This window comes from Oncorhynchus keta, chromosome 16 (assembly GCF_023373465.1).
Source record: "Oncorhynchus keta strain PuntledgeMale-10-30-2019 chromosome 16, Oket_V2, whole genome shotgun sequence".
Lineage (NCBI taxonomy): Eukaryota > Metazoa > Chordata > Actinopteri > Salmoniformes > Salmonidae > Oncorhynchus > Oncorhynchus keta.
In genome coordinates this window covers 2,010,336-2,023,003 of record NC_068436.1, presented here as the reverse complement: position 1 = coordinate 2,023,003, position 12,668 = coordinate 2,010,336, and the positions used below count along the sequence as shown (strand labels likewise).

Below are 12,668 nucleotides of genomic sequence, written 5' to 3'. Positions count from 1 at the left end.
AATACTTTCCAAAGGCACTGTATATTATATTCAATAACATCAGCCCAGTTCACAATTATAAAAGGAAACCATTGGGAGGGGTTGAGATTAAAATCAGATTGAAAATGTGAGTTATAGGAGGTCGTTCGATCTAACACGCACACACAATAAGAATTGACTGGAAAACGCTTTAATATTAGCAAAATGATCAACTTAATTCTTATCAAAACATCATTAGACATGTAAATAATGTCATCTAAAATAAAAAATTACCAAAATACACAGTTATTTTCAAAAAATTATGTCAAGTGAATTCGGTGATATTAAATATAGATTTTTCCTTTATATAATGTGCATCTTTTTTCCAAAGTAGAATCCACATAAGTACTATAAAGAAGATTTACCATAATTTCATTGTTGTATCATTTAGTTTTTAGAATTTTGTTTTTAAAAACACATTTTGTTATATTTACATTGGGGCAAAAAACGTATTTAGTCAGCCACCAATTGTGCAAGTTCTCCCACTTAAAAAGTTGAGAGAGGCCTGTAATTTTCATCATAGGTACACTTCAACTATGACAGACAAAACAAGAACAAAAAATCCAGAAAATCACATTGTAGGATTTTTTATGAATTTATTTGCAAATTATGGTGGAAAATAAGTATTTGGTCAATAACAAAAGTTTATCTCAATACTTTGTTATATACCCTTTGTTGGCAATGACAGAGGTCAAACGGTGGAAAATAAGTATTTGGTCACCTACAAACAAGCAAGATGTCTGGCTCTCACAGACCTGTAACTTCTTATTTAAGATGAATACACACCAATACAGCACAGTTCAGCACAGTTCACAGTTCTACCAAGTATTTATGCCATTGACAGACTTTTATGAGCTGTTTTTACTGCATCTAAGCATATATCGAAGGCAATTTAGATTTTTTTATGCGATCATACCAAAGGTGAGTACATAACATGCTCCATCTTTGCAGGTGATCTGTCTATCAGGTAGAGATCACTCCAACATACACCCCCCCCCGCAATAATATGTCTCCAAAGAAACCAGGATTTAAATAAATACCTTTTTAGATTTGCCCAAGAATAACTCGTTTTCCGAGAATACACATCGATACAGGTCTCTGTGTAGATTCAGAGCGCATTCGAGTTCTGTATTGCAGTTCTATCAATTATACAGTATATACCATTTGAAGACTTCGTATACCATTGTCAGTTTTTAATATGCACAAAAATACAATAATCTTGGTTTTGCACACGATATGTGGTGTAGAAAAGTACATTCTTAGATGAGTACATGGGGAGCTACATCACTGCAGATGATTTGTCTATCTGTTAAAAATCACTGATACAGGTCCCCCTCCAACCTCTGGTGTTATTGATAACTTGTTATTATATCTATAGATAAACCTAGATTCCAAACAAGGTCCTATCTATCAAATTACGATAGGTGGAATTAGTTGTTTTTGGCTGGGGTCGAAATTACCCCAAAATACTTGCCTTTTTTTAAAGTCCATATTGATACAGAAACACTAACCAATGATATTGATGTATTAAAAAAAACATTGATTGACAAAGTCATGAAACATTTGAAGAATTTAATAAACTAACTTTGGGCTATGCTAAAAAATATTGATAGTAGTTTGAGTAGTTTGAGGGTTAACCACAGCACAATAGTCAAGCTTGGGCAGTATATATATTGCTTTCCGACTGGCAGTTTGCCAATTCATATCATATACTTTCTTTATGTGGTCAATTTGTGTGTTACACATGGGGTCCAAACATTTAAAAAAGACCCGTGTGAAAGTGATGCATGTGGTTTTATGGCCTCTGGTGCCCTCTAGTAGTTGAATGATTTTAATAAAAATTGTGTAATAAGTCTGTTACATCAGCTTTCAATAATCATAGATTTCCCAAAAGCTGAAAACCCTTCAACCAGAAAAAAATTGCCTTTTGTTTTAACCAATATTCAAGCAGACTTCAATTCAAGCAGTTTTTATTTTTCTAATGGTCTATATCCAGTTAGCTCAAATTGTGTTAAGACCACACAAAAACGTTTTTTTTTTTAAATCTCACAAAAACTCTACTTCTCCTCCTCCTCCTCCTCCTCCTCCTCTTTCTTCTCCTCATCCTTCTTCTCCTCTGCCTCCCCTTCCTTTTTCTCCTCCTCCTCTCCCCTTTTCTCCTCCTCCCCTCCCTCCTTCTCCTCCTCCCCTCCCTCCTTCTCCTCCTCATCTAGGTCCTCCTCTGCTACAACCTCTCCAGTCAGCCTCTCTATCTCAGCGATGCGTTCCCTCGTTGCCCTCTGGCTGGTGCTGTAGTCTCCCAGCAGCTTCTTCAGCTTGGTCTGCATCAACTCCAGGTTGCTGTACATGCGGTTCACCTTAAATAAAAATAATAATAATAAAATGTCACATTTAGAATGCACTTTACATTGTACAACATTTTTAAAGTCATACAGTTTGTGCATTAAAATGCTAAAAACAAGAAACAGATAACTGTACAAAAAGGCAGTTATGCAAAGGAAATGTATTTTAAGGCAAGTTTTAAAAGTTCCAACCTTTTCCTCGATTTCTGTCGTTTCGGGGATAATTTTGGAAGGGTCCAGTTCCAGCAGGCCGTCCTTCAGCAGGATCTGACGACCTTTCTCCTCCAGCATGCCCTTGGCTTCCGGGTACTCGGTCAATGACTCCATCAGGTCATCCTTGGACAGGCAGAAGAGATCTGAGTAGCCAATGCTGCGGATGTTGGCCGTCCTCCGGTTCCCTGCCTTAGAACCCTTTATCGCTAGGATACTAATCTCCCCAAAGTAGCTGCCGTCTCCCAGCACGCAGAACTGCTTGACGCCATCGTCAGCCACCACCGCCAGCTTGCCCTCCTTGACAATATACATCTCACGGCCGATGTCACCCTTCTTACAGATGTAGTCGCCAGGGCTGAAGACCTGAGGCTGCAACTTGAGCACCAGCTCAATAAGCAGGCCTGCTTCGCAGTCAGCGAAGATGCGGACCTTCTTGAGAGTATCCAGGTGGACGTTAATGGCGATTTCGGCCCTGAGCTTGTCGGGCAGGTACCGCAGCGTCTCCCTTTCATCCTGAGCCTTGTCGTTGGTCCACAGGTAGTCGAACCATGTGATGACTCGCAGCTCCAGTTCCTTGTCCACCTTCCACTTCTGTAGAGGTGTTATAGGGAGAAATTGACTCGTATTCATGATATATAAGACCTACCGTTGTGACGCACCACTTGCCCTTCCAACCCCACAATGGGCGTTAACATAATTTCTATAAAGTGTAATAGTGCACTAACATTTGAGTCAACAAATCCTCAGTACTTTGATGGCTCCTTTACGAACCCCACACACGCACCTGCATGTACTGCTTGATGTTGTCGATGCGTGCCTGAAACTCGACCCGCGCGGCGCTGATGTTGGAGATCATGGAGCTGATGTTGCCCACCAGGGTGGCGAAGATAAGCACACCCACAAGGAAGTCCAGCACATGGAAGAAGAACTCTGAGTCCAGCTCCGGTGATGGCGTCTCGCCGATGGTGGTCAGCGTCAGCGTGGACCAGTAGAGGCTGAAGGAGTACTTCCTCCCCAGTTCCCCGAACTCTGGCTCTTCTGGGTCATTCAGGTCCGGGTAGACCCAGGGGTCAGAGCCGAAGCCGATGGACTAGATTAATTGATTCATTGATTACTCGATTTTTGTATAATAAATGTACACCATAAAAGCACAAAGAAATGAAAGCATGAAACAAGTACTATTGGGCATAGGACAAAACAGGTCTAAGAAATGCATATGAAAAGCAGACATCGACATCACAATAAATACATCCAGCAGCTGAGAAACTCAAAGACCTTAGAGAAGGAGTAGTAGAGGCAGGCGTTCCAGTGGATGATGATGATGATGTACATGACCAGGTTGGAGATGCGGAAGAGGTTGGTGTAGTTGGTCTTGGTCTCGGTGCGGGTGAAGAACTCCATCATACGCGTGATTCGGAGGAGCTTGTTGAGGCGGATCTCGGGGTAGTTGATCCCCAGGTAGATGTAAAACACATCGGTGGGCAGCATGGAGACGGCGTCCAGCTTGAACTGGAGGCTGCTGATATAACGCTCCAACAGCAGCTTCTTGTCTTTGACCAGCAGGCCTTGCTCCAGGTAGGCTGAGAAAATATATTGGAAGAAATAATAAAAGTAGCATGCGTAATAATAGAACTGCGACATGTGATGTATCAATTTGAAAGAGCGGACATAAGACATTAAATGAAAGGAAATTAAAACACGCTCACACACACACACACACACACACACACACACACACACACACACACACACACACACACACACACACACACACACACACACACACACACACACACACACACACACACACACACACACACACACACACACACACCTGTCCTGGTCCTGAAGGCCATGTCAGCCAGGTAGAGGACATCAGAGATGTAATCCAGAATCATCCAGGTGACTAGGTGATTATGCTGCAGCTCCTCAAAGCAGGCCCTGACACACAGGGCACAGAGCAGAGAAAACTGTTAGATGCTCAACCATGCTTTAATACAAGCATCTCTTAAACAAAATGTGACAGTCTTTAAAAGGAAATGCACTCTGAACCTCGAGTGGGAATTTACTTGCAGGTGAGTAAGAAGATAATGTGAAGTTACACAAAACAAGAATTTACTGGAAAAGCTATTTTTGTCTTACACTTTGGTTATATAAAGTACCAGTCAAAATGTTGGACACATCTACTCAGTCAAGGGTTTTTCTTTATTTTTACTACTTTCTACATTGTAGAATAATAGTGAAGACATCAAAACGATGAAATAACACATTTGGAATCATGTAGTAACCAAAACAGTGTTAAACAAATCTAAATATATTTTATAGTTGAGATTCTTCAAAGTAGCCACCCTTTGCCTTGATGACAGCTTTGCACACTTGGCATTCTCTCAACCAGCTTCATGAGGTAGTCACCTGGAATGAATTTCAATTTACGGGTGTGTCTTGTTAAAAGTTAATTTGAGGAATTTCTATCCTTCTTAATTAACGCATTTGAGCATATCAGTTGCGGTAGGGGAGGCATACAGAAGATAACCCTATTTGGTAAAAGACCAAGTCCATATTAATGCAAGAACCACTCAAATAATCAAAGGGAAATGATAGTCCATCATTACGTTAAGACCTGACGATCAGTCAATGCGGAAAATGTAAAGAACTTTTAAAGTTTCTTCAAGTGCAGTTGCAAAAACCTTCAAGCGCTATGATGAAACTGGCTCTCATGAGGACCGCCACAGAGTTACCTCTGCTGCAGAGGATAAGTTCATTAGAGTTAAATGCACATCAGATTGCAGACCAAATAAATTCTTCACAGTGTTCAAGTAACAGACACATCTCAACATCAACTGTTCAGAGGAGATTGTGTGAATCAGGCCTTCATGGTCGAATTGCTGCAAAAAAAACGACTAAATAGCCAAATAGCTTGCTGTCGAATAGCAGTAGCCTAATTGATGATATCCAAAAAGAAGAAGAAACATGCTTGGGCCAAGAAACATGAGTAATGGACATTAGACCGGTGTAAATCTGTCCTTTTGTCCAAATGTGAGATTTTTGGTTCCAAACACTGTTTCTTTGTGATCTCTGCATGTGTGGTTCCTACCGTGAAGCATGGAGGAGGTGTGATGGTGTGGGGGTGCTTTGCTTGTGACACTGTCAGTGATTTATTTAGAATTCAAGTCACACTTAACCAGCATGGCTACCACAGCATTCTTCAGCGATACGCCATCCCATCTGGTTTGCGCTTCGTGGGACTATCATTTGTTTTCCAACGGGACAATGACCCAACGCACCTCTAGGCTGTGTAAGGGCTGTTTGACACTTACACAGAGAATGTGCGGTCCTCCACGGACACTTTGACCCATACTGGAGAAATGAGAAACTGCGACTCCGATGGCAGGAGGATGAAACTCGAGAAACGCTTTGAATTTGATACCATTGTGTAAAATAAATTGAAATGTTACCTCTCACGTATTATGTATGAAGAGTTCCCTGGAGTGCACAAAAAAAACATGATTTAGGATAATACATACCAACCGAGATATGTTTTTGAAAAATAACCCCTAATATGTTGTACAGTTTAATTGGGATTCATATTTAATTGGATATGTAATTATTTACCAAAACTTGCATGTTATGAAATGCATTCTAATAAATAATAAGGTTAATAGTAGCACAAATTACGTTTAAATTGATGTCGGTGCAGATACGAGTGCACAGTTTCATACATTGTTTTCACATGTTTGTTGCGCAGAACTGTCAATGTGATAATGGCCCTGTCATTGTCAGTTACAATCAGGGTAATTACCACACCTGAATGTGTTACGCAATTGGGTAGCTTTGACAATCAAATGGAAGGGTATTTAAAAGGCATGCAATTACAATGTGTAATGACACATAATGGCTGCTTTGGCACTGTTGGAAGATTTGGCGAATGGAAGAATTCTGAGAACGAATTTCCAGAGACCAAGATTTACTGGCCGATGATGATGAGTGGATTATGAGCCATTTCAGATTACCAAGCGCTGTTCTCTTGGATTTCTGTGTTGTAGTGGGCCCAGTTCTACAGAGAAGGACCCGCAGAAACCAAACCACGCCTGTCCCACTTCAACTCCTTGGCAACCTCATTAATAGCGTCAATGGTGTCTCTTTGCCTTTGCAGGACTGCATCTGTGAGGACACGGCCTCTGGAGGGTTGTGACGCACGAGGTGCATTGGAGACACCGAGCCTGGGGGCACTCAGCTCCTGCTCAGCTGCAGCATCACCAACCCCACTGGAACACACAGTGACTCATTCTTTTTTGAAAATGTCACAATTGTTTGTGTAAATAAATGTTTAAACACCAACTTCAATGCATTTGGTTTACTCTATTCAAATAAAAAAATACTAATTGCATACCCGGCTCATCCGGTGCATCTTGCCATGTCCCCCTCCACCTCCGTCACTACTCCACTCAGGAGGGATTCCCCTATAATAACCGGCAAGTCGCTCATTAAGGGGGTTGAGCTCCGGTGTCCCCTTTCCCCCACCTGTGGCACAAACATTTTGTCTGTGTAAGGCCTTTTGGCCTCCACTATTATGTCAGACCACTTATTTCTGAGAGGGTCTGACCGTCTGAACCAGCAACGTTCATAGCGCCCGCCACATGCTACCACTCTAACGCATTTTTGGCATTTGTAATGGCCACACCAAACAATGTATTTTTTCTTCACAATCAACTTCCCCTACAAGAACTTCCATTTCACACTGGGTGAAATATATATTTTGTTGCCTTTCTGTCGGGATTTGCCGTCCTTGTCGTCATGCAGTCAGTATGGAAGAATATTAATTAGGGGTGTTTCACTGACTATTTATAGGCAACTGTGGGCGTTAAAAGGGTGGGACAAGACGCTCGCCCATGTGCGCCAAATTTCGAGTTGATTGTGACTTATAAAGGGAAACCGTGCGTGTGCACTGTCCCACGTGCGTGTGCACTATATTTTTGTGCATAGGCACTTTCTGTGTTTCGTCCATATGCCATCTTTTGACGTGAAACCTACGCATAGTTTTATAAATGAGGCCCCTGGCCTCCACAATCACCAGACCTCAAGCCAATTGAGATGGTTTGGAATGATTTGGATCGCAGAGTGATACAAAAGCAGCCAACAAGTGCTCAGCATATGTGGGAACTCCTTCAAGACTGTTGGAAAAGCATTCCAAGAGAAGCTGGTTGAGAGAATGCCAAGAGTGTGCAAAGCTGTCATCAACTACTACTTTGAAGAATCTCAAATATAAAATATATTTCAATTTGTTTAACACTTTTTTGGTTACTACATGATTTCATATGTGTTATTTCATGGTGTTGATGTTTTCGTTATTATTCTAAAATGTAGAACATAGTAAAAATAAAGAAAAACCCTTGAATGAGTGGGTGTGTCCAAACATTTGACTGGTACTGTATAAAAGGGGAAACTTTGTAAAAAAAATTAAAATAATAACTTGTTTTATAGCCTCAGAATCCATTCCATGCCACTAACTAACCATATATTTTAAACAAACTACATATTTTAAACAGTAGATTTTTACCTGGCTATTATCATGGTCCAATTGTACATGACTGGTATTGTGATAATGAACAGCCAGTTGTAGTACAGACTGCCAGCTGGATTAATGAAAAACCCTTCTTTGGGCCTGCAAGGAAAGGAAGATGGAGAATGTAATACTTAATACATTATACTTAATAATAATAATACACCTAATATTTAATTTAAACATAGTCATATACAGATATCAATGCTGATATCAGTATATCGCTTCGGTTGAGATATTGCTATCATACACACCCCTCCTTTTTCTCTTTCTCCTTCTTCTCCTTTTCCTCTTTTTCCTTTTTTTCTTTCTCCTCCTTTTCTTTCTCCTCCTTTTCTTTCTCCTCCTTTTCTTTCTCCTCCTGCTCTTTCTGCTTCATCTTTTCTTTCTTTTTCCTGAGAAAACAAATGCAAGTTTTTGAAGCTTTTCTGCATGTCACCTCTCTTCTATCTAACTATGCAGCATTCATGGAAAAGAGGGACAAAATAGGTGTTTACTCTTTTTTCTCTTTCTTTTCTTTCTTCTCCTTTTTCTTCTTTTTCTTCTCCTCCCTGGGGTAAAAGGACACATCTTATGACACACACACAGACACACACACACACACACACACACACACACACACACACACACACACACACACACACACACACACACACACACACACGCACACGCACACACACACACACACACACACACACACACACACACACACACACACACACACACACACACACACACACACACACACACACACTGAGAGTTGCCATGGCAGCCGTAATGGCTAGCAGACTGTGCTGCTGTCTCTGTAAATAATTTCTGATACATTGTAACAGGCAGGAGATCCAAAAGGGCGGGCTTATTTCAGGCAAAGTGAGGGCTGCCCTTGGGGCCACCTGCTGTGGGGCCAATGTGGAGCCGATAAGAAAAGGCGCATATGTCCAATGTGGGTAGCCTATGCGGAGACAATATTTTCACCCACATCGTGCCATTGTGGACATTTGCTATAGGTAGCTACTAGCAGTGTTGTATTTTTAAATGCCGTGGCTTGAGGTTGAGGAGAAGTCCAAAGCGGACGGACAATTGAGATGGCTTGCGGTGATGGCAGAGGCTTGAGGACTGTAATAGCCTACTTTGCACTACTGATAAGGGGTGAGCTTTCTGGCGCCAGCGACATCACCAAGGTGGGTGCTACTTTTTGGTAGTGGAGGAGTAGCTGTCAAAGTCAAGTGGCCACGCTACGGGGTGCGCTGCTTAATGACTCTGAACCTATCTGATCCTGTCCCACGACCCCCCTGGCTGTGACCGCCATGCTTCACCCCTGTGACCGTGATGCTGCCTCCCACCACTCAGGAGGACATTTGACGCTACCAAAACTAACTGCTTCAGCTCCCATCCTGACTTCAGGGCGGCAGCCTAGTGGTTAGAGCGTTGGACTATTAACCAAAAGGTTGCAAGCTCAAATCCCAGAGCTGACAAGGTGAAAATCTGTCTTTCTGACCGAGGCAGACAAGGCAGTTAACCCACTGTTCATAGGCTGTCATTGTAAATAAGAATTGGTTCTTTACTGACTTGCCTAGTTAAATAAAGGTAAAATAACAAATAAAGTTCCTGATTTGTTTTACTGTTTTTTCTTACTTGTATGTGCTGTGAATGAATTTAGCTTTTAATAATAATAATATATGCCATTTAGCAGACGCTTTTATCCAAAGCGACTTACAGTCATGTGTGCATACATGGCCAACATGTAATGAAATAAAACTACTACCACCACTACACACACACACACACACAACACACAAACACACACACACACACAGTATATGTGGACGGACTCACTCCTCATTGTTGTTACTGTTGTTCACATTGAACAGACGCCCTGGGCCAGGAGAGGTTTCATCTCTGGAAACAACAAACAATATTTAAAATACAGCCAATAAAAACATGGCGACATCAATAAAGTTCCGTAGCAAACTACAATTGGACCAACAGGTCCAGTTATACAGAAGTTGGAAGTTTACGTCCACTTAGGTTGGAGTCATTGAAACTCGTTTTTCAACCACTCCACAAATGTCTTGTTAACAAACTATAGTTTTGGCAAGTCGGTTAGGACATCTACTTGTTTACAGACAGATACGTTCACTTATAATTCACTGTATCACAATTCCAGTGGGTCAGAAATGTACATACATTAAGCTGACTGTGCCTTTAAACAGCTTGGAAAATTCCAGAAAAATTATGTCATGGCTTTATGTCAGAAGCTTCTTATAGGCTAATTGACATCACTTGAGTCAATTTGGAGGTGTACCTGTGGATGTATTATAAGGCCTACCTTCAAACTCAGTGTCTCTTTGCTTGACATCATGGGAAAATCAATAGAAATTAGCCAAGACCTCAGAAAATAAGAATTGTAGACCTCCACAAGTCTGGTTCATCTTTGGGAGCAATTTCCAAATGCCTGAAGGTACCATGTTCATCTGTACAAACAACAGTATGCAAGTATAAAAATCATTGGACCAAACAGCCGTCATACTGCTTAGGAAGGAGACGCGTTCTGTCTACCAGAGATGAACATACTTTAGTGCGAAAAGTGTAAATCAATCCCAGAACAACAGCAAAGGATCTTGTGAAGATGCTGGAGACAGGTACAGAAGTATCTAAATCCACAGTAAAACGAGTCCTATATCAACATAACCTGAGAGGCCGCTCAGCAAAGAAGAAGCCACTGCTCCAAAACATCCATAAAAAAAAATAGACTACGGTTTGCAACTGCACATGGGGACAAAGATTGTACTTTTTGGAGAAATGTCCTCTGGTCTGATGAAACAAAAATATAACTGTTTGGCCATAATGACCATCGTTGTGTTTGGAGGAAAAAGGTGGAGGCTGGCAAGCCGAAGAACACCATCCCAACCGTGAAGCACAGGGGTGCTTAAGGACAACAAAGTCAAGGTATTGGAGTGGCCATCACAAAGCCCTGACCTCAATCCCATAGAAAATTTGTGGGCAGAACTGAAAAAGCATGTGCGAGCAAGGAGGCCTTCAAACCTGACTCAGTTACACCAGCTCTGTCAGGAGGAATGGGCCAACATTCACCCAATTTATTGTGGGAAGCTTGTGGATGTCTACCCAAAACGTTTGACCCAAGTTAAACAATTTAAAGGGAATGCTACCAAATACTAATTGAGTGTATGTAAACTTCTGACCCACTGGGAATTTGATGAAAGAAATAAAAGCTGAAATAAATCATTCTCTTTACTATTATTCTGACATTTCACATTCTTAAAATAAGGTGGTGATCTTAATTAACTGACCCAAGACAGGGAATTTTTTACGAGGATTAAATGTCAGGAATTGTGAAAAACTGAGATTAAATGTATTTGGCTAAGGTGTATGTAAACTTCCGACTTCAACTGTATGTATTGTTTACATTTCATCCTCACTGTCCTCCTCTGTGTCTGTGGCCATGTTTGGAGAAATGCGAGGCGCAACCGCCAGGAACGGACGAGTGCTTGATGTGCTGATCATGGCAGCCAATCTGGGTAGCCTGTCAAACACAAAGCAAATGGAGACATATTGTCCTTATGCCAAACACACAAATGTTCTTGCATTGTGAAACTGCATGTTTAGATATAATGAATGTATTCAATACAACAGGGTTTACATAATGACAACAAAGTAGATTAAAAAATATATTTTGTGAATTACAGAGGCGTACTCAACTTCCATATATTACTGCTAATGTTGTTATGGTTTTATCTTGACAACAGATGAAAAAAATATCACAATTACAAGGACCACAACTTTGTTTACTGAATAAAATGCTACATTCAGTTTCATGTAGCCTTACCTTTACCTCTAGTCAGCATAGTGCACTGTCCATAGTCATCACAGACCTCAAGATAAGCAGTCCTAGAGTTCCCACTCCACACTGACACTTAATCCAAGTGTAATGTAAATATAGATGAACAGCCTTTCAAGTTATATATCACACCGATATACAGCTAATTTGATGAATGGATACAAAATAAGCATGGGTGCAGTAGTGGTGTCATTGAGTCCTCCTGACTGACCCTGAGTGGGATTTGAGGATTATGGAGCTGGATGAAAGTGGCTGTGGTGGCAAAGTCTCAGGACGGTCACCCTCCTCCACTCCCTTTCTATGTTTAGGGCCCTTTGCGGCACCACTCCAGAATGAATGCATTTCATTTGACAATAAATAGTCAAATACATCAAGTTGCCTCATCCATCCAACAATACACAAAACACAGAAATTGATCTTCCCTTTCACAGCTTCTCACGCTGTCATAACAAAACATCAAGTGGGGGTGTGACGCTTTGAAACTCTGGGATTGCTGCTGATACACAAGGGCCATCTCAATAGTCTAAAGTGGCTTCCCTATCCCCGCCCTATTTCCTTTGTCTGAAAACACAGAGGGTAAATCTGCGTGTCGGATACCGTTGAGGAGCCTGTGCTTTTCACTCTCCCAGTTCATTTTAGGGCAGACGAAGGAAAGGAGTTAAGAGGAGAACACAAA

The 12,668-nt window shown here is 41.3% G+C and overlaps 1 protein-coding gene across 2 annotated transcripts; it reads right to left on the bottom strand.

Annotated features, from left to right (window-relative positions):
• Positions 1 to 606: 606 nt before the first annotated feature.
• On the bottom strand, positions 607 to 12,209 carry cnga1a (cyclic nucleotide gated channel subunit alpha 1a). Of its 2 annotated transcripts, none has more exons than XM_052464398.1 (11): positions 11,981 to 12,209; positions 11,561 to 11,677; positions 9,970 to 10,032; positions 8,631 to 8,684; positions 8,388 to 8,528; positions 8,131 to 8,235; positions 4,408 to 4,514; positions 3,849 to 4,153; positions 3,358 to 3,663; positions 2,553 to 3,164; positions 607 to 2,375 (listed from the first exon to the last, which is right to left on the bottom strand). In XM_052464398.1, exons 2-11 carry the CDS (start codon positions 11,656 to 11,658, stop codon positions 2,076 to 2,078), a joined length of 2,091 nt encoding a protein of 696 aa, XP_052320358.1. In that variant the 5' UTR covers positions 11,659 to 11,677; positions 11,981 to 12,209; the 3' UTR covers positions 607 to 2,075. The 2 variants fall into 2 exon arrangements, with proteins under 2 accessions (XP_052320358.1, XP_052320360.1); XM_052464400.1 differs by having other exon boundaries at positions 11,987 to 12,209.
• Between the last annotated feature and the right edge of the window lie 459 nt (positions 12,210 to 12,668).